General features: G+C 47.1%; 1 protein-coding gene and 1 long non-coding RNA gene across 2 annotated transcripts; one reads left to right on the top strand and one right to left on the bottom strand.

The window, feature by feature from the left end:
- Nucleotides 1–325: 325 nt before the first annotated feature.
- On the bottom strand, nucleotides 326–17,855 carry LOC129505905 (uncharacterized). The gene is made up of 5 exons (XR_008663629.1): nucleotides 17,716–17,855; nucleotides 7,439–7,572; nucleotides 3,622–3,723; nucleotides 1,643–1,912; nucleotides 326–756 (listed from the first exon to the last, which is right to left on the bottom strand). It is a non-coding gene; the product is annotated as an uncharacterized LOC129505905 (long non-coding RNA).
- A 6,220-nt stretch (nucleotides 17,856–24,075) lies between these two features.
- G0S2 (G0/G1 switch 2) lies at nucleotides 24,076–24,957 on the top strand. The gene is made up of 2 exons (XM_055319239.1): nucleotides 24,076–24,186; nucleotides 24,302–24,957. The coding sequence occupies exon 2, from the start codon at nucleotides 24,356–24,358 to the stop codon at nucleotides 24,641–24,643; it is 288 nt and encodes a 95-aa protein (XP_055175214.1). The 5' UTR covers nucleotides 24,076–24,186; nucleotides 24,302–24,355; the 3' UTR covers nucleotides 24,644–24,957.
- The last annotated feature ends 1,602 nt before the right edge of the window (nucleotides 24,958–26,559 follow it).

Below are 26,559 nucleotides of genomic sequence, written 5' to 3'. Positions count from 1 at the left end.
ACAACCGGGAGGCCTGGGTGGCTCAGCGGTTGGATCTGCCTTTGGCCCAGGGGATGATCCCACAGTCCCGGGATCGAGTCCTGCATCGGGCTCCCTGCATGGAGCCTGCTTCTCCCTCCTTCTCTCTCTCTCTCTCTCTCTCTCTCTCTCTCTCTCTCTCTCCGTGTGTCTCTCATGAATAAATAAATAAAATCTTAAAAAAAAAAAAACTTCCCTGCCCAATCCCACTCCCAATTCCACTTACCCTACCTTATGGGTAGGCTGGGTCATTTTATTGTCGTTATTGTCTGCAACACTTACCTATCAACTACAGAACTTACCTATTTATCATGTTTATTGTTCTAACTCCTCGCAGCGGAACGTAATATAAAAGAAAGAGGAGATTTCTGCCCGTTTCGTTCACTACTATTTTCCGAGTACCTGGAAAAAGTGCTTGGCACACAGCAGGTGCTCACTCTTGGTATAATGAACAGGTTCACACTGAGGTGTCAACGACTGATAGAGTTTAAGGAGCCCCCACGCACTGTGGGTATATCTGCATTCTCAAAGGGGACGGCCTGGGCTTCTGGTCGAGAACCGATGGCTGAGAGTGGAGATTCCTGCTGCAGTCGCCGCAGAGAGGGGGCCACCCAGCCTCAGATTACAGAAATGTCACCGTGTTGATGTAGGCAGTATCCCGGGCCCTCCACAGTCATCCCTGGCAATGCCTGACAGGGTGCGGGGGTGGCCTCAGCAGCTCCAGGCTCCGTTATCCATCTGTCGGGGAGACCAGCCAAGATCTGATCAATGAGAGATCAAGGGACAGAGAACAAGGAAAGGGGAGAAACGTTTCCGGAGGATAAGAGAGCCTGGCCCAGGCTGTGCTGAATCGCAGGGGTCGGAAGAAGGGGCACCAGGTGACTAAGGCCCAGGCACCACCTGAACATGGTGAGTCATGTCTGAGTCCTCGTCTGTGGGACGAGCTAGGCTCCAGGAACGTCCCTGCGGCTTCGCCGCCACCTGACTCAAGCTGTCGTGGCCCTCCACACCTGCACAACAGCTCAGCCGCCCAGACGTCGGTCGCTCTTCCATGCTCCTCTCCCAAAACCAGAGAGAGGGAATCTGCTCTGACCCTGGGCACAGACAGGAGCCCAGCCTCAGGCAGAGGCCAGCAGAACAGGAGGCTGGGCTGTGTGCACGGGGTGACTGCATTCCATGCCCCTCTCCTCCCCGCACCCTCCCCTCCTCAACCTGAATGTCTGCCCAGTAGACCATGGTACCCGGTAGCGTGGGCCTGGGGTCTGGGAGAAATCAGGCAGTCAGCCTAACTGAACTACAGCTACCATTTTACCAAGTGCTCAGGGAGTGCCAGGCCCCGTCCTAAACCCTTTATATGTACTAACTCACTCAACACTCACTGCATCTCTGTGGGGGGCAGACAGTTATCCTCACTTTGCAGATGAAGAACAGGAGGCATATATTTGGTGACTTGCTTCCATCTAGGAAGTGGTTGGTTGAGCCGAGACCAGTTTGCTCCAGGACTCCTCACTTCACTTAGATTCTAACATTGCCTCAAGTCCCTTTCTTTCCCTTGGATCATCTTTAACTAGAATCCACCAGACGGTGAACTCTATGCCTCCCAAACCTAATCAAGGCCCGATACCTGAAAATGCCTCTTGGAGCTCTCTTGCTCCAGCTCTCGGAGGACTGACTGGTGTTAGCTGAGGACTCCTGGGAAGACATTGATGCTGTAGGAACATCCAGAAGAGGCACCACTGGGTGCCTTCTTGTTTGTTTTTCAGATGGACAGCCTCTGTTGTGTGGGCAGACATGGGGGGGGTGGCCTCCCAAGGCCCCACCTCAGAGCCTCAGGTACACGCAGGCAGGGTTTCCTTGGCATCTGACAGGATGCGGCTCTCAGGACGGAAGCACCCTATAAGGAATGGAAACAGAAGGTAGCCGGACAAACATCACGGTGACCTAACAAGATTAAACAAAGTGTCTCCGACAGGATGACACAACTTCCGCCTTACCACGGGAAGGGGGAGTCCCCTCCCCTGGGGTCAGGCTCCCAGGTCACCTCCGAAGCCTCAGCTCCTTCTGTTCTACCTCCCAGGGCACACCCCCAAATGCTCAACCCCTGCCCTCCTGAGGGGTGCAGCCCAGTGTAGCTGGCAGCTTGCTGGAGCAGGACATTGGCCCATGGCTGGTCCCTTGTAGGCTGGCTTCCCAGAGAAGAGGGAAGAATGTGTGGACATTTTTACCACCTTTACTGTCCCCCCCAGATTCCTGACCTTCCTCCAGCAGACAAGCCAGCTCAGGATCATGCACCCTCCTCCACCCCACCACCTCTACCTCTGCCCTCGGGCATTAGATTCTCAAGACCTAAGTCCAACCTCTGTGACCTTTGGCCACAGAGACACCATGTGAAGCTGGCCATGCGGCCATGGCACAGCCTGAGAGGAGGAGGGATGTATGCCTGAAGGGGGCAACATGCAGCCACATGGCAGGTCAGACGCATCTGGGGAGACATTGACGAATGGCTGGGAGGGACATGGGCATTTGCATCAGATCTGCCCCCCGAGCTAGCAGAGGGCTGCCAAACAGGACTTTACCATTCTAAATAAGATCCCTGGGATGCCTGGGAGGCTCAGAGGTTAAGCATCTGCTTTTGGCTCAGGTCGTGATCCCAGGGTCCCGGGATCGAGTCCCACATCGGGCTCCCTGCATGGAGCCTGCTTCTCCCTCTGCCTGTGTCTCTGCCTCTCTCTCTGTGTGTCTCTCATGAATAAATACATAAAATATTTTTTAAAAATCCCTGAAAGGGCCAGTAGAACAACAAACTAAATATCCAAATGTTCAAATTCGCATTTGTTGACTGAGTGTGGGGAAGTGAGCACCTTGTGGTTTGAGGGGGAAGGGAATACAGATGTTTCTGGCTTCATGCCTGGAATCAACCTCACCTAAGAGCTTTTAATCAGCACCTCCCTGCAGTGCTTGTGGTCACTTCGGGTCCACGTATGGACATGAATATCTAGGAAATCCTAGACCCAGCTCCAGCTCTGCTACTCAATAAAAGTGGAAACTAGGGCAAGCCCCTCACTGGGTCTCATTTTCATCATTTATAAATAAAGGTGTTGGATTTTATTGGTTCTTAACCACGGCTGTCCCTTAGAATTACTTGCAGAACTTACAAAATCATATACTTAAGCCAGGCCCCACTCAAAGATTTAATTGGCTTACAGAGCGGCTGGGACATCCAATGTTCTTAAATCTCCTCTGAAGCCCCCTCCAGCTCCAGAATGCTCTGCTGTCCATCTCAGACAGACATCTCGCTTGGACCTCCAAGTAAGAGAGGTAACGGCGAAAGTCTTGGTCCTGCACCCACCAGATGCATGCCTTTGGACAACCACAGCTACATGCCTCCAGTGGGAATATTAGCCGTCTAATTCATGGATCCTTGTAAAGATTCCAAGAAACAATGCAAACGTCTGGCCTGGCTCGGTGTGTCCTCTGTAAAGTGTATCTATACTCACGTATGCATCACATGCATGTGTCAAGGCCTCTGATCAGCAAAATCTGCAGTTGTTCTTATCAAAACACAAATATCACTCCCATCCAGATATTTCATAGCTCACTTACCAGGTAGTGAGCCATCCATGGAGGCCCCAGGTCCCAACCTGAGAAGGCTTTGTGCAATCCACTCTATTCCTTAGGGGCTGCAAACTCCTCAGAAGCCATGACCTGGACGAGAAGGGATGAGGGGACACTCTGGAGGCCAACAAAGCTAAGTTCCCAAGAGCAGGGCAATGCTTCCAGCATTCCTGGACAGGGAAGGACAGGGGATAGAGTGTGGGGAGTGTTTAAAATAGAGGACAGAGGGCAGAGGAACAGGTGTAAGCAAAATAAACCTATTGTTTTATGGTCATCAAGATCTAGTAAAACCAGAGTCCAACACCTGATAAAAATAGGAGTCTAAAAAAAAATAAATAAATAAAAAATAAATAGGAGTCTAAGTAAATCTGGACAGAAGTTTTGTTCTTAACTCAGAGCGACTTGTCCAGCAAGTCTGTCCAAGAAGTCTGAGGGCTCTAGATAAAAGGCACCTTCTTTTCCTGGGGCCTTGGCTAACACAGATTAACATCCAGTCAATATCTTAGCAGACAAGGTGATGAGTCTTTACCCAATCTCATTCCTTCCCCCTGAAAACATGAGTCAAAACTGACCCTCTGATCTGAAATATTGATAAGACATTTAATACCGATGAAGAGGGAGGTGTTTATGGGATACTGTAAATGGGGGGGGGAATTAGGAAAAAAATGTACATAAAAGCCACTTAACTGTAGAGAAAACTAATACTCAGAGAGAAGACAGGGAGAAAATACCCAGCACACGAACGTTTCCTGTCTCTATTTCTCTGCGTGCCCTCATCTTCCATAATGAGCATATTTTGCTAGATAATCAGTAAACCTAAAGCTAAAAGTGTCAGGGGAAGGATGGTAATTTTTGTTCCTCTACAAGTTATTAATCCATCCTCTCTCTGCTCCCTTCTGTGCCCTGAACCCCTTCCACTATACCCACAGACTGCCAGGGAGTTCACTAAAATTTATCTAGATCATCATCAATTTTGTAAGATGCGGTTTCCCCTTCTTAAGAAATACTGCTCTTTGGAGCTATTATATGTCTTATGTCAAGAAATCCCTTTGCATAGTTCCTCAATGAATGTGTTTACTAATAAATACGTAAGGAAGGACAGACTAACAGAGAGGGAGGGCAGGGAAAGCACTAAGTAACCAGCAGCACCTTATCCTCCTGCTCGTATGTCTTAGGCCAAATCAAAAGAAAGATCAGTTAGGGCAAATCAGTTCTCATTTATCTATATTTTGAGGGGAAGGAGGAAGGGAGGATAACCAAAATTCCCACCCTCACCCAAATTTGCCTCTCCCGTGCAGTTCTCCCAGAATAACACACCTAATTCTAAACTTCCCCCTTGCTCACTCAGAAATCTGCATACCCAGCAGCTCCGGGTATCCAAGTATAAACACACATTTGTGTTCCTAACTGTGATGTTGCATCTCTATCTGATATGTGTGCACTTCCTCAGTAATCCTGGTAGCCTGGGGTTGATTCCAGGCATGAAGCCAGCTACATCCATATCCCCTTCCCTCTCAAACCACAAGGTGCTCACTTCCCCACATGCAGTCAACAAAAGCCAACTGGAACATTTGAATATTTAGTTCGTCGTTCTCCTGGCCCTTTCAGGGATCTTATTTAGAATGGTAAAGCCCTGTCTGGCAGTAGCTAGCACTGCCAGATAAAATACAGAGGACCCAGTTAAATTTGAATTTCAGATAAACAAGAGATACCTTGTTAGTATAAGGAGACCCCAAAGATCACGTGAGGCAACTTATACTAAAATAAGATCCCTTGTTTATCTGAAATTCCAATGTTACTGGGCTTCTCCAATTTTTATTTGCTAAATCTGGTAACCTTACTTGTAGTAGGTTGTTCATCCATCCCCATGACTTCCAGGCTTTTCCTAACCTGCTCACCTTCCTCTAGAAGTACCCGCACCTGTCAACAATTCTCCTAAAATATGATGCTTAGAGGTGAACGTGGTGGGGGGAGGTGGAGTCCTGGTGTCCAATGTCTTACATCACGGTGGCATTTTCTGGGCAGGGTCCCTTGATCAAAGACCACTCCAGGTGAAAGACCAAGAGCCAAACAACAGTACAGAGACGGGCCGACCTGCATCATCTGGAGACTCATTGCATGTTTCCCTGGACATGAGAGGTTGTTCTTACTCCCTTGGTTAAGTATTACTCCAGAAAGAAACATCTATTTCCCTGATAGAACAGAAGGGAACAAAATATTGTTCTGCTCTTGCTAAGTATGATGAACCATTCTAAACACCACATCTACAGTATCTCATTATGCAGCCCTATAAGATAGTCCTTTGAAAGAGATATTATATCTCTTTTTTATAGCCTCAGCATTATTAGCTAGCTAGACAAGCTTACAAGGTGTTAGGGACTGAATATGTGCCCCCCAGACTCATATGCTGAAACCCTAACCCCAGTGTGATGGTATGAGGAGATGGGGGGCCTTTGAGAGGTTATTAGGTTTAGATAAGCTCATGTGGGTAGAGTCCCCATAACGGGATTAGCGCCTTTATAATAAGAGGAAGAGGGCAGCCCAGGTGGCTCAGTGGTTTAGCGCCGGCTTCGGCCCAGAGCGTGATCCTGGAGTCCCGGGATCGAGTCCCACATCGGGCTCCCTGCATGGAGCCTGCTTCTCCCTCTTCCTGTGTCTCTGCCTCTCTCTCTCTCTCTCTCTCTCTCTCTCTCTCTCTCTCTCTCTGTATCTCATGAATAAATAAATAAAATCTTAAAAAAAAAAAAAGAAGAAGAAGAAGAAGAGGAAGAGACACCAGGGCTCTGCCTCCACAGAGAACAAGGAGCCACCTGTCTGAAGCCAGGAAGCCAGCTCTCACCAGCACCTTGAACTTGGCCTCCGAACATCCTAGAACCACGAGAAATAAGTGCCTATTGCTTAAGCCACCCAATCCATGGTATTTTATTAGGGTACCCCAAGGTGAGGAAGACACAGAACTAGTGTTTGAGTCAGGTTATGCTGCAGTCATTAACTAAACGCAAAATCTCAGCAGCTAAACAAACAAACATTCATTTGTCGCTCTTGCAAACTAAGATGAGAGACAAGGGTGAGGGGAGGGGTGATTTCTGCCATCCTGTAGTCACACCAACAAGGACACGTGGCCTTAATGGTCATGAGGGCAAGGATAGAGGAGCACGGAGACACCCTGTCATGTTCCACGCTTCAGCTCTAAAGTGACAAGTCATTCGGCTTACCACCTATTGGCCAGAGCTCTTCAGAGGGGGCCTAACTGATCTCCCAAAGTGCCCAGAAGAGGAAAAGGCAGTAGAACTTGGTGAACACACAGCATGTACCACAACTGGTAGATGGTGAAACCAGAATCCACCAGCAGATCTTTAAGCTTCCAAAAATCCATTCTCTTTCCATTATAATATCTGGTCCTCCCAAGATTAAGGGAATCTGTTCCTCATGAAAAGGGAAAGTCACATGGGACAGTTTGTAGACAATGACACCGCAAGGAAAGTAATAGAAAAAAAGGGCCTTGTGAATATTTTACATTTGCAAAACCTGAAGCACCACAAGCTTGCCCCCTTGGAAAACCTTAGGAACACAGACCATGAGATCTCTGCAAGTTGTACCTAGCGGATAAATATCTATGAGACAGGCAGGTTGCTCCAGTTTCTAAGACAAAAACCAATTGGGTGTGGGGATGAATCTTCACAGAGAAGGTTCTGGTATATTGTAGGGTGACCAACCACTATAGATTTCCAGGATTCTCCTTGTTTTAGCTCTGAAAGTTCCACGTCTCAGAACACCGTTTCGTCCTAGACAAACGCTTGCTCACCTGGTGGTGCATCAATACTTCTTCTCCCAGATGAGGTTTGACCGTGTCCCCTCAGGCGGCTCAGTAAACTCTGCATGAATAAACTCTGTGCAATGCTCTGCGAGGGTGAAGTTGGCTCTGGGTCCTAGAAAAACCTGAATGGAAATTGCACATGAGGAAAGGACCCTCCCACAGGAAAGAACTCAGGAAGCCCCTATATGAATATTGGCCATCTTATCAAAGTAGTCCTCGTCGAGGATTTGGGGAAAGCAAATAGGATGCCAGGACAACCTCTGGAGACTCCCCTCCTGCTGCTGAAGTCTGAAGTGCAGGAGGCTTTCCCAGCCAAATCACACCAACGACCCATACTGAGCTTATAGATATATTAACACATCTATCTGTTTCAAGTCAAATACTGTTAAAACAGGCTGTCCCCATCTTGAATTCATGCTCTTCTTAAGAGGTGCGTGTTCACACACACACATACACACACAGATGCACACACATGCCATTGCACTTTTTCCCAAGGTACATTTTATCCTGTTCGCATTGGCCTCGTGCTTCATTTGCTGAGTTGGATTTGCATGCACTTTGACCTGTATGCTTTCCATCATCTCCAGATTAAAATCCCAAGTCCACAGCCAGGCTAGGCTCTCAGGGTCCTGCTAAAAAAGCTGCACATCTGACCCTATCTCACACAGCCCCCCTTCATACAGTGCTCCGATCCAGCCATTCCATTCCCTTGACCACACTTAGGCTCAATTCATCCAGGTCTGCCTGTCTACACTGCTGTCTACACCTCTTGTGTACTTAGATGAATTCTAAATCCAAGACTCAGATCCGATTCCTGGATCGGTGACTTCTCTGCTATTCACTGAAATTGCAGTTCACCCAAATTGCAGCAGCAGACCTGAGACAATTCAAGAAACAATCAGTTCTGTTCTGTTTGCAAATCACTTCTATGTCATATTTACATATTTATGGCTATTCAACTTTTAGTTATTTTGTGATTTGTCCCCAGGCTTGGATTGTAAACTTCTTGAAAGCAGAAACCACCCTTGGTCACTCTTTTTATCCCCTAATGAATGCATAGCCCTCTGTTTGCACATAGCAGGTGCTCAATAAATAAATATTGGCTTATTAGTATGGATCCATGGGGCAAGGGAAAACCCTATCAAAAAGGGTTGAAAAATATGCCATGAATATGACCACATAACTCCCTTTCAAGACAACAGAAAGAAAATCACCCAGAAAAATCAATACTTTTTTTTCTCCTGAGAACTGGAACCTGGGAAAATTCATAGTGAGTTGATCCACTGATCAACAGGCTCTCAAGGTTAGGCTTCCTTTTCCATCCACCGTGGCTGGTACATAGGGACAGAGAGGCCGGGGATTAAAATGTCAGTATTTTTGGTTTGGGGCACTGAAATACTTCTGTGGTCAGGCCATGGACCTAGGCACTCAAGGCGTACAAGGCCCAGCTTTTAGAACTTGCAGAGTGATGAAAGGAATAAAGTGGCTCCAGGGGAAAGGAGGGCACAAATGGAAAGAGGGTCTTAGTTCACAAGCCCTCCTGAACATTTTTTTAATTAATTTATTTATTCTGAGACACACAGAGAGAGGCAGAGACACAGGCAGAGGGAGAAGCAGGCTCACTGTAAGGAGCCCGATGCGGGACTCAATCCCAGGACCCCGGGATCACGCCTTGAGCCAAAGGCAGATGCTCAACCACTGAGCCACCCAGGCAACCCACCCCTCCTAAACATTTTTTTTAAAGGATTTTATTTATTTATTCATGAGAGACACACACACACACAGAGAGAGAGAGAGAGAGAGAGGCAGAGACGCAGGCAGAGGGAGAAGCAGGCTCCATGCAGGGAGCCCGATGCGGGATTCGATCCTGGGTCTCCAGGAACACACCCTAGGCTGAAGCACTAAACCACTGAGCCACCCGGCTGCCCCTTCCTAAACATTTCTAAGGGTTCTTGGTCACTCACAGAGAATCAGGGAACACAAGCAGCCAAAGTTCTGTCAGTGCCTGAGTTCCTGCCTGTCCTTGTGCTGCCTAAGATAACGTGTCCCGCCGGTCACTTTAGGCCCATTCCAGCCCTGGGCCAACGAGCACCAAGCCTAAGACATTAAGAAACCCCTTCCCACGACCTAACAGTATCTCAGAATAGTTGTTTCTCTAAGTCCACTGCCGAGGGATCAAGACTGTCCTCTTATCCCTCCAGCTGTCCTGGGGGCCTGAGCTTGGATCTGAATCCTCCCAACAAATTGGGCTGTACAGAAGCCCCCACCACCCCCAGCTTCTACTGGTCCTGGTCCTCAGAGCCTGGCCTTTTCTTCACGTGTCAGCAGACCCTTCTGACTTTTGACCCAGAAACATAAACATCCAGAACTATTCATTCACAAAACAAGTATTTACTGAGCACCCACGGAGCCAGGCATCCAGTGACCAGTAGTAAACAAGTCAGACAGCATCACTGTCCAGAGGGAGACCATTGTCTCATGGGACACAGACACTGAATACATAATTACCAAATAACTTATTAATTATGTAACCAGAGTGACCTCAACTTTTTAGCTATCCAAACCACCCTTTCCTCTACTGTCCAAATAACCATGATGCTGACAACTCTAAGGAGATGCTAGCAGATGATACAAATTTCATTGTAGTTGCTGTTTGTCCTCAGACACTCCTAGCTTTCTTTCGAGCACCATGCTCCAAATAGAAACACACAATCCTTTCTCCATTTCCCAAAGAACAAAACACACAGCTGTTGAGTTTAAGAAATTTTACTGAAAATTAGGAGGTGACACTGAGAAATTACAACCTAAAATTATTTACTAGCTGGCATCTATCCAACATCATGGCATGTACCTGCTGTTCTAAGCCTTGACCAGGTTGCTGGAGCCAAGAGCCTTCCTCCTTGTAACCATGAACTCACTTCCTCCCTGAACTCACTTCTCCCATCCTACCCCATGAAGACAGCCTTCTATAGGGTAACAACCCAAGGGGGCCTATCTGCCTTGGGATTCATCCTCTCACTGCTACTTGCCATACATCAACCTGCACTCATTCATTCATTCTGGAAATGTTTATTGAACACTTCTTTTGTACCAGGCATTGTGCTAGATGAGATCATAGAAGACAGCAGCAAAAAACACAGATGGGACCTTGCCTTCATGGATGAGGTAAACAATAAACAAGTAAATCCAAAGCTAAATCTGACAATTACAAATTTCAACACTTTTTATGAAATATTTTCAATGGGATGATATTATAGATGCGAAAGTTTGGATGGGGGGGCACCTGGGTGGCTCAGTGGTTGAGCGTCTGCCTTCGGCTTGGGTCATGATCCCGGGGTCCTGGGATCAAATTCCACATTAGGCTCCTCGCAGTGAGCCTGCTTCTCCCTCTGCCTATGTCTCTGCCTCTCTCTCCATGTCTCTCATGAACAAATAAATAATAATAATAAATTCTTTAAAAAATAGAAAGGATGGATAAGGGGTGCCTGGGTGGCTCACTCAGTTAAACATCTGCTTTTAGCTCAAGTCACGATCCCAGGGTCCTGGAACTGAGCTTCTCCCTCTCCCTCTGCCCTTCTCCCTATTTGTGCGCGCTCGCTTTCTCTCTCTCTTTGTCAAATAAATAAATAAAATCTTCAAAGAGGGGGGGAAAAAAAGGATGGACAAGAGAAGTCTCTTTAAGGAGGTGACCATGGCATGAGATTTGGGGCTAGACTTCCTAAGCCAGCTAAACGTGTATTTAAGGTACCAGCAAAGTAGAGGTACCAAATTTTTTTTGGAAAATTTTTATATCTAATTCTTTTAAGATATGGAAATAAACACCTTAGGCAAAATTAGAAGGTCAGACATCTTCCTATAGATATTTTAAGATTTAACATTGTTGTTACTTTTATTTATATGTGCAGAGTAGAAAACTCAATCTTTTCTTCTTTTTTTTTTTGGTGATGAGTGGTTTATTTTTATTTTTTTTTATTTTTTAATTTTATAAATTAATTTTTATTGGTGTTCAATTTACCAACATACAGAATAACACCCAGTGCTCATCCCGTCAAGTGTACCCCTCAGTGCCCGTCACCCATTCACCCCCACCCCCCGCCCTCCTCCCCCTCCACCACCCCTAGTTCATTTCCCAGAGTTAGAAGTCTTTATGTTCTGTCTCCCTTTCTGATATTTCTCACACATTTCTTCTCCCTTCCCTTATATTCCCTTTCACTATTATTCATATTCCCCAAATGAATGAGAACATACACTGTTTGTCCTTCTCCGGTTACTGTGGCCAAGTTCAAAAAGGGTGTTGCCTGAGTTCTCCTCTGGGATTTTGATGGAATCTTGTCTCACATTTAGATCTTTCATCTATTTTGAGTTTATCTTTGTGTATGGTGCAAGAGAGTGGTCCAGTTTCATTCTTCTGCATGTGGATGTCCAATTTTCCCAGCACCATTTATTGAAGAGACTGTCTTTCTTCCAGTGGATCGTCTTTCCTCCTTTATCGTATATTAGTTGACCATAAAGTTCAGGGTCCACTTCTGGGTTCTCTGTTCTGTTCCATTGATCTATGTGTCTGTTTTTGTGCCAGTACCACACTGTCTTGATGACCACAGCTTTGTAGTACAACCTGAAATCTGGCATTGTGATGCCCCCAGATATGGTTTTCTTTTTTAAAATTCCCCTGGCTGTTTGGGGTCTTTTCTGATTCCACACAAATCTTAAAATAATTTGTTTTAAGTCTCTGAAGAAAGTCCATGGTATTTTGATAGGGATTGCATTATACGTGTAAATTGCCCTGGGTAACATTGACATTTTCACAATATTAATTCTGCCAATCCATGAGCATGGAATATTTTTCCATCTCTTTGTGTCTTCCTCAATTTCTTTCAGAAGTGTTCTATAGTTTTTAGGGTATATTTTGAGACCCATTTGAATGGTAAATGGTTCTCCAACCTTTTATTTTCAGGTTGTAGGTGTCCTTCTGTCTAAAATGAGTCTCTTGTAGACAGCAAATAGATGGGTCCTGCTTTTTTATCCAGTCTGAAACCCTGCGCCTTTTGATGGGGTCATTAAGTCCATTCACGTTCAGAGTTACTATTGACAGATATGAGTTTAGTGTCATCATGATATCTATTTAGTCCTTGTTTTTGTGGATTGTTCCACTGAACTTCTTCTTAAAGGGGAGTTTTAAGAGTCCCCCTTAAAATTTCTTGCAGAGCTGGTTTGGAGGTCACATATTCTTTCAGTTCCTGCCTGTCTTGGAAGCTCTTTATCTCTCCTTCCATTCTGAATGAGAGCCTTGCTGGATAAAGTATTCTTGGTTGCATGTTCTTCTCATTTAGGACCCTGAATATGTCCTGCCAGCCCTTTCTGGCCTGCCAGGTCTCTGTGGAGAGGTCTGCTGTTACCCTAATATTCCTCCCCATGAAAGTCAGGGACTTCTTGTCTCTTGCTGCTTTAAGGATCTTCTCTTTATCTTTGGAATTTGCAAGCTTCACTATTAGATGTCGAGGTGTTGAACGGTTTTTATTGATTTTAGGGGGGGATCTCTCTATTTCCTGGATCTGAATGCCTGTTTCCCTTCCCAGATTGGGAAAGTTTTCAGCTAGGATTTGTTCAAATACATATTCTGGCCCTCTGTCCCTTTCGGCGCCCTCGGGAACCCCAATTAAACGTAGGTTTTTCCTCCTTAGAGTGTCATTTATTTGCCTTAATCTGTCTTCATGGTTCTTTAATTGTTTATCTCTTTTTTCCTCAGTTTCCCTCCTTGCCATCAACTTGTCTTCTATGTCACTCACTCGTTCTTCCACCTCGTTAACCCTTGTCGTTAGGACTTCTAGTTTGGATTGCATCTCATTCAATTGATTTTTAATTTCTGCCTGATTGGATCTAAATTCTGCAGTCATGAAGTCTCGTGAGGCCTTAATGCTTTTTTCTAGAGCCACCAGTAGCTGTAGAATAGTGCTTCTGAATTGGCTTTCTGACATTGAAGTGTAATCCAGATTCTGTAACTCTGTGGGAGAGAGGGCTGTTTCTGATTCTTTCTTTTGAGGTGAGGTTTTCCTTCTAGTCATTTTGCTCAGTGCAGAGTGGCCAAAAACAAGTTGTATTGGAACACGGGGGAGTATCACTGGTCCGTCCAGCTGGTCTTCTGGGGGAGGGGCCTGCTGCGCTGATTTTCAGGTGTTAGCACTTGGGGGAGCTGCTCTGCCCCTGCCTGCTGCAGGGCTCAGCGGGGGTTGTTTACCCCGTGGGGCCCCAGGAGGAACAGCCGCAGTTGCTATGGCAACTCTGGAAGCCTGGATTCAGCCTCCGCAGGAACTACGGGGCTCTCGGTTCTCCGTCCGCAGGGCCTGGAGGCTCCGGGGCGGGGCCGCTGATCTGCTCAGCTCGGGGCAGGAGCGTCCTCGCTGTCCTGGGCCCTCCCGGCCTCTGCCTGTCCCGGGGGAGGCCGGATCCTGGGCTGTGTCCCGGCGCCCTGTGCCCGGGGCCTGCGCTGTGGGATTCGCGCTCCCGCCCCGCAGCCCCCTCCGCGGAGCCGCCGCCCGAGCCCCTCCGAGCTGCTCCGGTCGGTCCCCGCCGTGCGCGCTGCAGCCCTTAGGGAGCTCGGAGCACTCTCCCGGGGCGCAGGTGTCTGTTAGTGTCCCCGGGAGCCCGAGGGCATCCCCGCCCTCCTGGGTCCTGCTCCAACTCCCTGCGAGCCCCTTTCCGCCCGCCCGGGAAGGTTGGTGCAGCTCCTGCTCCTCCGGGACGGGGCTCTCCTGTCCTGGGGACACTCGCCCCGGCCTCAGCCCGGCTCCTCGCGGGCCCCTCCCCCTCGGAGGCCTTTTGTTCCTTTATTTCTTTTTCCCCGTCTTCCTACCTTGATAGAAGCGCGGACTCTTCTCACTGTAGCGTTCCAGCTGGTCTCTCTTTACATCTCAGGCTGAATTCGTAGATTTTCAGGATGGTTTGAAGGTTATCTAGGTAATTTGGTGGGGACAGGTGATTTGGGGACCCTGCTCTTCCGCCATCTTGCCCGATCAGAAAACTCAATCTTTTCAGGGCTTTGGACCTCTAAAGTCTTACTCCAGCCCCACACGGGATACTAGAATCACTCCCAGGAATTTAGAGTCCATCCATCTTGGGCAACTCCCAGGCAAATGAGAGCTTTTAAAAGATCTCAGGATGATTTTAAAGTGTATCCAGGGCAGCCCGGGTGGCTCAGCGGTTTAGCGCCGCCTTCAGCCCAGGGCGTGATCCTGGAGACCCGGGATCGAGTCCCACGTCGGGCTCCCTGCATGGAGCCTGCTTCTCCCTCTGCCTGTTTCTCTGCCTCTCTGCCTGCCTGCCTCTCTCTCTCTCTCTCTCTCTCTCTCTCTCTCTCTGTGTGTGTGTGTGTGTGTGTGTGTGTGCCTCATGAATAAATAAATAAAATCTTTTAAAAAAATAAAAATAAAAATAAAGTGGATCCAGAACTAAGAACCACTGACCTAGGGAAATAATGTTAGCTGGAGAAGAGGGGTCGGAGTAGGATCCTAGAATACTCCCAACATTAAGAGCAGTAATTCAAACTGTGGCTGCACCATAGAATCACCTTTAGAGTTTAAAACCTTTGAGTCTTTGAGTCCTACTGGAGAGATTTCTGATTTAATTGATTTAATTCTGGTCTTCAGAAACTTTAAAAGCTCCCCAGTGATTCTAATGTGTGTTCAAGGTTGAGGACCACTGACCAATAGAAGAGAAAGATATAATGAAGGAAATCTGGAAGGAAGAAACTAAGGTAGTACATTGAAGAACAGGAGAGTGCAGTGTCCCTGATGCAAAGAGGAGTTTCTAGAAGGAAGAAATAGTTTTTATCTTTTGAATGATAAAAATCTGTTTCATTCAATAAACATCCTGTTAGATTTGGGTGGGGTAGTGGTAATGCAAGCCAGATGGACATGGGCAAAGGAGTGAATGGTTGATGAAGAAATGGATACAGTGATTGTAGACAACTGTTAATAAAGTTTTAGTTATGAGGGAGAACAAAGAATTCAGGCAGTATCTATAGCCAGAATTGAGAACCATTTCCCAGATGATTTCCTACAGTTCCATGGACTGAGACCCAGTGTTCTCCTATAGAACTTTCTGCAACAATGGCAATGTTCTATATGTGCACTGTCCAATATGGAAGCCACTAGCCACTTGTGGCTATTGACTGCTTGAAATGTGGCTCAAGTGACTGATGAACTGAATTTTTAATTTTATTTTAAAATCAGCTGTCCATATAATATAACCTAATCATGGGAGTGACTATCCCATCATATTCACTAATCCTGGGGGTTTTGTAGGGCTTGTACATCAGAAGCCATCTTAAAATTCTGCGTAGTACGTTAAAAAAGAGTCCTTTATTCCAAGAGGGCTCCTGGCCTAGATTCTGGATGTGAAGGAAGAAAATCAGATTTTATGATTAATACTCTGAGAAGTGAGCTACTCTGCAAGATGATTTAGGAAGGAAAAAAAAAGATGATTTAGGAAATAAGACCTATTGCTCTGCTTTACCACCAGCCTCAGGCAAGCATCAGTGTTTCCTCAGCCCCCATATATCCATCCTTTCTCTCTTCTCTCTATTCCTTCATGGGTTATCACCCCCATTCCCAAAATCTCAGCCACCTCCAACTCACTGAAACCTCTCAAATCCTCAACTCACAACTCAATCTCTCTCCAGAGCTCCAGAGTCACGATTCATATACAACTGTTTAATGACCACCTTTGCCTACATGTCTCATAAATAGCCCAAACTCAAAATATCCAAAATGGAACTCATTCTCTTCCTCCCCAAATGTGTTCCTTCTTTCCTCTCCAAATCTGGGGCCATCTCTGACTCCTTTTCTCTTCTGTACCATTAAGTCTTTCAGCTTTACCTATGGTGCACCATTCAAATCTGTCTCCCTCTACCCCCATTGCTTCTCTTAGCCCAGTTCCTCACTACCTGAATTATTCTAACTACATCCTACTCAACTACCTCTAGTCCTGCTCCACTCATGCATTCTTCACTCTGCCAATAGCAATCCACTTAAAAGGCCAACATTATTGAACTGTTCCGCTGCCTGAAATTCATCAGTTTGTCCCACCACCAAGAGGATAACCAATTCAATATAAGACAAATTGACAGCTATGATTCAATAACTCCATAGACTACACATTGTGCTAGCTCTGAGAACACTGACCAAGACAGAGATAGTCCCTGTCCTCACAGAGCTTAGAGTCTGGCAACAGAGACACACAATTGAGTTGTGAAAGGGAAAGATGGCTATGGGAACGTGCAGCACAGAGAGCTCCCCTCACCTAAGCATCAAGCAAGGCCTCCCTGGGGCAGCGAGAGGACAGTGACACTTAAAGAATGAGTATGAGTTCATAAGATCAAGGGAAGGATGAAATTGTTCCAGGTGGAGAGAAGAACATGGGAAAGGATCTAAAATTGTGAAAGAACAGAACAGCATGGCTGGCACCTAGAGAGCAAGGGTTGAGGGATATACAATGAAATTGCAAAACCAGACAAGGACAAGCTCATGGGTGAACTAATACGTCATGCTAAGAATCCAGGGCATTATCCAAAGGGCAACAAACATGGGGATCCATTGAAGGGCTTTAAAGAGAAGAATGACATAATAAGGTTTGCTTTTCTTTTTTTTTTTTTAAGATTACATTGGATTGGATTGGATTGGATTGATGGATTGGACTGGACTGGATTAGACTGGATTGGATTAGATTGATTGGATTGACTAGGTCAAGACCCAAGGCAGAGAGACCAGTTGTGAGACCACAGTAATACTCCAGGTGAGATGATGAGGGCTTAGACTTGGAAGATAGCAAGGGCGATAGAAAGCAAATAAAGTCAAGATATATTTAAGAGGCAGAATGACAAGTCTTGGTGATTATATATGAAAGGTGACAGAGAAAGAGGAGAAAAGGATGGCTCTCAGGCTTAGGACCTGAACTACCAGATAGGTGGTAAAATCTAGACAAAGCAAGATGGTGGTAGAAGTTTTGGGGGTGGAAATATTGAATTTTGCTTCAGACATGGAAAGTTTGATAGCTGCAAGATATCCAAGTCAAGATGTAGGTTGGGCAGGAAGGTACAAGAGTCTAAGGCTCAGATGTGTACCTCTTCTACACAAAGGCATAACAGAAACCTTGCAAGTAAACTAAATCACCTAAAGAGAGCATGTAGAGTTTAAAAAGAGGTTCCAGGACTGAGTCTTGAGAACTGCTGATATTTAAAGATCATATAAAAGGCAAAAGGATTGGGGCACCTGAATGGCTCAGTCAGTTAAGTGTCAAACTCTTGATCTCAGCTCAAGTCTTGATCTCAGGGTCATGAGTTCAAGCCCCACTTTGGGCTCCACGCTGTATGGAGTCTACCTAAAAAAAAAAAAAAAAAAAAGCAAAAGTGAGGGGAAAAGAAACCTAAAGAGTATCCAGAATAGAATAGAAGGAAAATTAGAATATGATGACATAGAAGCCAAGAATGTCTTTCTAGAAGAGGGAAGTGGCCAATAGTTCCTAGACATCACATACATAGGTGATCATCTACATAATTGTTCGTTATGGCTCCTGCCTACTGCTTCCTCCTCAGTTCCTGCTATTTCCCAAAACCCATCCTTTATGCCCTGACACCAATCTCACCTAACTTCTCTTTGACCATGCAGTGTATTCTCAGGCATCCTATCCTTTTTTATATGCAGCTGTCTCTCACTGCAGGCCTCCCCCAACCCTGAGGCCCCACTCCCTCCCAGAGTCACCTAGTGAACATCATCATCCATCCTTAAATACCCTCAGCTGCTCAGGCGTCATCCACTCTTGGGCCTTCCTTGACCTTCTCTTCCCCAAACTGAACCAGTCAATATATTTCTCATTCTACTCTATTGGTTTACCTGGTATATAGTTCTATTATTGTGCTTATTCTAGTATATTGTAATAACATCCTTAATCTCTGAATCCTCTCCTTGACTGTGAGCTTCACGAGGACAAAAACAATGTGGTATTCTTCTTTCTTTAACTATACTTAACACAGTATCAGATACACGGCTTCAACAAATGTTTTTGGACCTTATTGTTGCCTAGATGTCACCTAAAGAATGTGAATGACCTTCATGGGGACAAAGAACCACAGGAATTGCTGACGTGAGCAGCAGGCAAAGACAACAGAATAATGATTGAATCAATAACACGTATTGATTGCTTTCATTTGTGCCAGACTGCTAAGCCCTTTCCAGGGCTCCGCCTCATTCAGGCTTCACCACACCTCACTTAATAGATGTGATTGGGATGCCTGGGTAGCTCAGTGGTTGAGCATCTGCCTTAGGCTCAAGTCGTGATCCCGGGATCCTGGCTTCTCTTTCTGCCTGTATCTCTGCCTCTCTATGTCTCTCATGAATAAGTAAATAAAATCTTAAAAAAAAAAAAGTGTGATCATTACCCTCACTTTACAGACAAGGAGATATGACTAGAGAAGTTAAGTCCACCTGTCCAAGGTCAGAGCCCGGTAAAAGGAGCCAGGTCTTGAATGGACCTGTCTGTCTGACTCCAGAGCCCTATACCCTTAAGTCTAGCTGGCATTTGAGCTTGGGGAAGACTCCCTGCTGACTCAAACTTAGAAAGTGGAGTAGTGCGATTCAGAAGTGGGACGTGGGCAGTAGGGTGCTGCTGCTCCCAGCACATCTTACATGGTCCAGCAGATAGTGGCTCTGCTTGGCAAGAAGCCATGAGGGACTAAAGTAAAATGTCTCCGAGCAGGCTGTTCATCGGTGTTCATTTGTCAAGGCCCTGAGGTCCCAGGAGCAGGCGGGAGGAGTGCTCCAGAGTAAGCCAATCGCTGCAATGTCAGACACTAAGTTGGGAGTGCAAGTGAAAGGTGAGGAAGCCAGAGTGGAAGGAACTAAGCCAAGCTGCCAGGTCTTGAGCAATTTTAACCCCAAGGCTCTGAGCCAAGAACGAGCCACAGTGCCTAAAATAACCACCCAAGAGAGTCTGGTCATTTTGCAATCTCTATCTCAATACTGACTTTCAGGTCAATGTAACTAGTATTGATTAAGGCCCTCTTACACATTATCACCATGAAAGGTACAAAGATCTGGTCTTCCACAGAGACAGGGCAAGCCCACAGGGAACAACGAGACAGTTGTATAAAACAGTACACGGTGCAGTGCCAATCTGTGCAGGATGAGCCACAGAAGCAGCTGAAATTCAAAGAAAAGAGAGAGCAGGGTGTGCTCCTGGCTTCTTGGAGCAGATGAATTGAAGGAAGGAAGACAGAGTGGGAAGAGAACAGCATTTCAGGGAGGAAGATGATTATAAGCAAAGGTGAGGTAGCCACAATGAGAATGGACCATTTATTTGGCCATGAGAAACCCATCTCTGGAGCACAGGGCTCTTGCTGGAATGGAATATAAAGTCAAATGAGTAGGGAAGAGTAGATCATAGAAGTCTCAGATTCCAAGAATACCGATCAACTAAAATCCAATGTGCAGAACCCAGGAGTCCACGTAGGCAATAAGAAATGATCCAGGCAATTTAGAATGAAAATTTAATTTTAGGAAGATTTATTTGGTGGTAGTATTTGAGATAGATTACAGAGGAGAAGACTAAAGGCAAAAAAAAAAAGAAAGAAGAAAGAAAGAAGAAAGAAAGAAAGAAAGAAAGAAAGAAAGAAAGAAAGAAAAAAGAAAGAAAGAAAGAAAGAAAAAAGAAGGAGGAGGAGAAAACAACAAAAGAGAAAAGAAAACTGTCAAAAAACAAAAACAATGGGACTCCTGGCTGGCGCAGTTGGTAAGGTGTGCAACTCTTGATCTTGGGGTCAGGAGTTCAAGCTCCATAATAGACACAGAGCCTACCTAGAGAAAAAGAAGGGAAGGGAGGGGAAGGGTAGGGAACGGAAGGGAAGCGGAAAACCTGATGGCTTCTTTGAGAATCCACTAAACGTCTGACTGCACAAACTTAATAAACATAGTCCCCGCCAGTCCAATGGGGAAGATATTTATTAATCCCATGGTCACCTATTAAGGATCTACTATATGCCAAGGATCATACAGGGCTCTGGGGACACAGTGAAAAACAAAACACAGTGCCAGCCCTCCCGAAGCTTATCCACCTCCAGTGATCATGGAAGACAAAACAAAACCAAAGCAACAGTTACATCAATATAAAGTCAGGGGCTAAGTGCTATGAAGAAAAATAAAGCAGGGCACTGAGTAGGGAATGGTGAGATAGCACAATCAGGAAAGGCCTCTCTAAGGAAATGCCAGAGTATTTCAAGCCCAGAAAAGAAGTAAAATGGAGATGCCACTGCCTAGCAATAGGGCTACGGAGAAGGTGACTTGGTTTGCAAGAGTACAGAGAATATGGGCAGTCTTATTTAAAGCGTGTTAAGCCTGTAATAAAAGCAGGAGATCCCCACAGAAATGTCTAGGCTCTAGAACTCTAATCTACTAAACCTCCCTCAAAGGTTAGACATGTAGATTTAAAAATCATCCATTGATATTTGAGAGATAAGAACCTCTCCAAAACTAGTGTACATGAAATGAAAGTAACTCAAGGACTGGATTTAAAAAAAAAAAAAAAAGATAAAAAATATACAAAAAAAAAAAGAAATGGAGCAAAATATTTTAAAATAAAGGATTCAGAAAATCAAAAACTTAAAAAAAAAAATAAAAAAGGAGTGTAAGATTTACAAATGATTTTATCCTATCTCCTATGATGGATGATCCTCTCCCTCCAGCCTCCTATAATACCAGGGGTGGGCATTGACTTTGGTAGGCGGCAAGGAGCTGTTAATAAAATAACAATACTAATAATTGAGGCTCATGAACAACCAATCATCTAAAAGGCCTCTATCCACTGTTCCTTCAAACTCCAAGGCACTGTTGTGGGGACAGCCCTATCTCTCTTCTACGCTCACCTCTAATACCACCTGCTGCCCCTCTGTGATTGTTTTTTCTGCAGATGGCTCTGGGTATTTGTTTTAATTTTAAAGTTTGGGAGAAAAGGATTCGGAAAGCAAAATAAATAAATTTTAAACTGGCCTTTCCTACCTTCCTAGAAATGGCACAATTAAATGTTAGGGATAGATTCAAGGGTAGGGGGACCAACTATCCCAGTTTGCCCAAAGCTGTCCCATTTTCTGCCCTGTAAGTCCTGCACTCGGGGAAACCCCCCAGCCCTAGACACACTGAAATGGCTGATCGCCCTATGGCTGGTCTGGCCTGTGTGATGCAACACAAGGCTTCCCATCTCTAAAGTGACATCAGCACAGTAAAGCATGTGCCTAGTTTCCCAAGCCCTACCTAAACCCCTACCCTAGAAGTTGGGTTCTCTTTCCACACATAGACAGAGGAGCTATCAGAAATTCCTAAATATCTAAAAAAAAAAAAGAAAGAAATTCCTAAATATAAGTTGACCCCAGATTCCTCAGCCTTCTGTTCCCACCATCTCCTACTCAGCCTCAGCTACCCCCTAAGCCAGAAACACCAGTTGCACTGGCAACCCCAATGCATACCCCCTGCTGCCCAGTCTGCCCAGCCCTGACCAGCAAGATGGTAGGGTCTGAGGGTCAAAGTCAGATTACTGAAGAGGGAAAGAGGGGAACTCACCCAAGGGAGTGATGTGCTCTACCCCAGCAAATCACAAAAAGGGGAACCCCAGATAAATTGCGATCTGCTGACCTTGGAAGACATGTGGTTTGCGTCTTTGAGTTATAGAAATACTGGAAATGCCTATGATGAGGTCAATTTCAGAGTTTTGGGTCCCAAGCTGGTCTGACTCATCTTCAGAGAAGGAACGAGGTGAAAGCCCTGATAGTGAGGTTCACATCACATACCCTTCCAGAAGCCACAGTGTTTGGCACACTCACACCCCTGGAGAAGGCTCACATATCATTTCTGCCAGATATTAGAGACTTCTCCACGATCATAAGGAATATTCAAAGAAAATGCCAAGAGTGATATTAATCTCAGCTTGGTCCCTTGTTGCAGAAATTTCCTGTCTGACAACATTAAAAGAACAATGAGCGGGGGACACCATCCTCTAGGAGACACCTCGATTTGGTCCTGTATCACCTTGACTGTTTGGGTGCAGACCAAAAGGCAGAACTTTGCAAAAGCTGGTTAACTTGCCCAATCAGCGTGCACGCACGGATCTTACTACCTTAACAGCTAAAAGCCAAGACAAAGGGTAGTTGGAATGGTTGTCTTTTTTAACCGAATTATCTGGGAAAACTGCCTCAGCGCCCCCCAAAAAGATTACTGTTAAAATTGGCAAGGACTCAAACATTTGATCTTTGAAACTGTCCCTTTCCCTGTCCCTCTCCACAGGGCTCAGGCGAACTGCGACAGGCTGTTGCAAGATTGCATCACTGACCTTTACAATTTTCTGGCCTGTCTGATTTCCCTCTCCTCCCCCTTTACTGTTTGCAGTCCTTTGACCCACTTACCTCTGCTTTTCCCCTCTTGCTTGCTCGCTAACTCTGGTAAATGGATAACCAAAGCTAAATCATTACACCCTCCACCCCGGGGTGATGATTTTCAATCTCAGCCAAAATGCATCTTTCTCTCCTCCCTTGCTTCCAAGAGTGGTTGGTTTTTGTTTTGTTTTGTTTTGTCTTACTTAACTAAGCTCTACACCTAAGCTGGGGCTTGAACTCAAGACCACGGGTCAAGAGTCACACGCTCTTCCAACTGAGCCAGCCAGGTGCCCCCCCCCCCAGAGTTCTCTCTTTAGCTCTTACCCAAACCCTCTACTCTCACCCTTCTGGCCCTGTTTGTATAAGCTGAGCCCGCAGGATGCTGGGGCACCCCCAGACCCAGGGAAGTGGCAAGTAACTATTGAGAACATGAACTAATCGCATTCTGGACCAGCTGAGGAAATGTATGGACAGCCCCCCCCCCCCCGCCCCCGCTTGCATCCTCACTGTGCCCTACCCCCCTCCCCCCGGGTGCACTTCTCAAGTAGGGGCAGGGATACTTTGGACTTGATGATACACAGAAGTACAAATACAATCAGAGGCATCACACACAGACACGTGCGTCAAAGGGCACCCTCAATAGATATTTCTCCATCCAGTGACCCTAGCAATGCAAGCACCTGTGACTAACACCAGTCGGGCCGGAAAGAATCACAAGCACAGCGGAGCTTGCAGACCTTGCTCTGCTCCCACCAGGATCCCTCCCGTCGCCCACCCCTCCCGACCCCCACACCTGTGCCAGGACGACACCCTTAGGAATAAAGACTAAGGATCTTCCCTCTCCCCTGCGATGTCCTCATTAGGGGCCCTAATCGGGACAGCGCCAGACCCTGTGCCGCCCATGCACAGCACTAAGGGAGAGTCACGTGGGACATGTCCCCACCGGTGCGCGCACCCCGCCCCCGGAATGCGGCCTCCTGCGGCCTGGCCGCCCCCCCCCCCGCACCCCCCTGCACCCCCCCGCCGCGGCTTCCCCTGCCCGGGGCGCCCAGCTCACGCGACCCGGGCGTGCACAGCTCGTGCCGCCTCCACCTGGGCCCTGTCCCGCCCCTCCTCTCCCCCTCCCCTTCCTCCTCCTCCTCCTCCTCCCGCGCGGGCCGCGGGCCAGGGGAGCCCGGGAGGCGGGCCTCGGAGGAAAGATATAAGCGGCCCCGGGGCACCGCCGAGGCGCCAGCTGCGAAGCCTGCACCTGGGAGAGCCGGGCCCCGAGGAGGACGAGGAGGAGGACGCGCCCCCACCCGCCCCCGGCTCGCGCTGCCCCTACGAGGTGAGCCCCGCGGGGGGATGGGGAGCGCGGCGGGTCCCGGGCGGCCCCCCTCCCTGCGCGACCTCGGGGGGGCCGGAGCCGTCCCTCCGGAGCTGACGGCCCGCTCCCCGCGCAGGTGCCCGGCAGGTGCCCCGCAGGCGCCCCGCAGGCGCCCCGCAGGCGCCCCGGGATGGAAACGGTGCAGGAGCTGATCCCGCTGGCCCAGGAGCTGGTGGCCCGGAGGCCGGGTCGGAAGCTGGTGAAGCTGTACGTGCTGGGCAGCGTGCTGGCCCTCCTGGGCGTGGTGATCGGCCTGGTGGGCACCGTGTGCGGCCCGTTCACGGCCGCCAGCCGCCGGCGGGACGAGGAGGCGTTGGTGGCCGAGCTGCGGGCAGTGCAGCCCCGGCTGCAGGGAGGCAAGTCGCGGGGGGCCGTGCCCTGCGGCCGCGCGCTCTCCTACCGGCCCCCCGCCTCCTAGGAGCGGAGAGCTCCCCACAGCGCGGGCAGGGCCCGAGACCTGCAGACCTGCGCCCCCCGGACCGAGCCCTGAGAAGCCACTGGCTTTCAGCCCTGAGCTGCCACGTGGAGCCACCAGGAGGAGGTTGCGAGTGATTTTGCTGCTGTGCAGCATTGCACGATGACATGTACAAAATCTATGACCTTTGGGCTATCTTGGGTGCATCTACCAGTTTGCACGAAGGTGGAAGGCGGGGAAATGCTTTTTATATTATTATATTATTATTACGACGACCACCCATTTTGCATTTTTGAAATAAAATTCGTTTTATAGTATGTCTCCGTATCTGATTCCTGAGGGGCACGTTTCCCTGGGAGGGAGAGCAGGGAGGGCGGGCATGAGGGCTAAGGGGGGGGGTCTTTGCTGAGCCCTGTGGGGAGAGCAGCTGCCTGACCCTCAAGAGTCACTGTTCCAGACTCTGGTATTCATATTACATGCTTAAAAGTATGTTGGGGAAAAAAAAGTATGTTGAGGGGATCCCTGGGTGGCTCAGCACTTTAGCACCTGCCTTTGGCCCAGGGTGTGATCCTGGAGACCCAGGATCAAGTCCCACATCCGGCTCCTGGCATGGAGCCTGCTTCTCCCTCCTCCTGTGTCTCTGCCTCTCTCTCTCTCTCTCTCTCTCTCTCTCTCTCTCTCTCTGTGTGTGTGTGTCTATCATAAATAAATAAATAAATAAATAAATAAATAAATAAATAAATAAATAAATAAATAAATATTTTTTAAAAAGAAGTATATTGAGGATTCGTTTTTGTTTCATGTTAGGGGTGGCAAGCGAGAAATTTTTATAAGTCCCACCGGGCTTAGCATTTTAAGATCAGAAGATAAATCAACTTCTGAGCTACAGTACACTAATAGCAGATAATGATTAATTCTAGGGCAGGAAATACTATTTGCCACCACCTCACACCTGGCCAGAGGCTCGTATGGCTGATACCTCTGTCTTTCTGTTCTCTTTTAACAAGAGAGAGAGGAAAGAAAAAGAAAACTCGATAGCTGGTAGGAAGAGAGAAGGCAAGTTCCCAATATTCCCAGTTGGACCTCTCGCTCTACCCAGCCTTCCTCCTCATCAACTCAAATCATAGTAAGAAGCTCTAGGTTAGAAGGAGAAAAAACTGGTTATCACCCATCTGGGTCCTCTTCCTCCAGGAATAGAGTATAATCTTTCTTGGGATCAAGGTCCTTATCATCCTCTTCCTCTTTAGTGTTCATAGAAATCATCAACTAGGTGGCTCAGTCTGTTAAGTGTCTGCCTTCCCCTCAGGTCATGATCCTAGCATCCTGGGATTGAGCCCTAGGTGGGGCTCTCTGCTCAGTGGAGGAGTCTGCCCTCCCTCTCCCAATCCCTTTCTTTGTGTTCTCTCTCTCTCTCTCTCTCTCTCTCTCTGTCAAACAAAATTAAAAAAAAAAAGAAAAGAAAAAAGAAATCATTAAGTCCTGAGCAAATAACAGGTTCTTAATAAATACTTGATTGCTCAAGTAATCTATTTATAAAGGTAGAGTACTGCTTCTCAATGGAAGGAGGGTCAATTTTGTCCCCCCCCCCCCCAGGAAACACTGAAAAATGTCTGGAGACATTTCTGGTTGTCTGGTAGGGGAAGTGGGGCACTCCCTACTAGCACCTATGAATAGAAGCCAAGGATGCTGCTAAACATCTTATAATGCACAGGACACCCACATGCACACACAACGAAGCACTCTCCAGTGCAAAATGTCAATAGGCCTGAAGTGGAGAAGCCCTGGCTTAAAAAAGGAAGGAAAGAGGGTTTGCTTAATAGTTTCAGAATCAAGGTTTCGAGATGGTCCCGGAAGACTGTGGTTGTTACCAGATGGAAGCCCCTCTCCCAACACTGGAAATCCCCACTCCCAAAAATGGT

This window comes from Nyctereutes procyonoides, unplaced genomic scaffold (genome assembly GCF_905146905.1).
Source record: "Nyctereutes procyonoides isolate TBG_1078 unplaced genomic scaffold, NYPRO_anot_genome, whole genome shotgun sequence".
NCBI classification, from domain to species: domain Eukaryota; kingdom Metazoa; phylum Chordata; class Mammalia; order Carnivora; family Canidae; genus Nyctereutes; species Nyctereutes procyonoides.
This window is presented reverse-complemented; position numbering and strand designations above follow the sequence as displayed.

Coding starts and splice junctions, on each gene's coding strand:
- G0S2 (XM_055319239.1), top strand. CDS start 24,356: ATGGAAACGGTGCAGGAGCTGATCCCGCTGGCCCAGGAGCTGGTGGCC.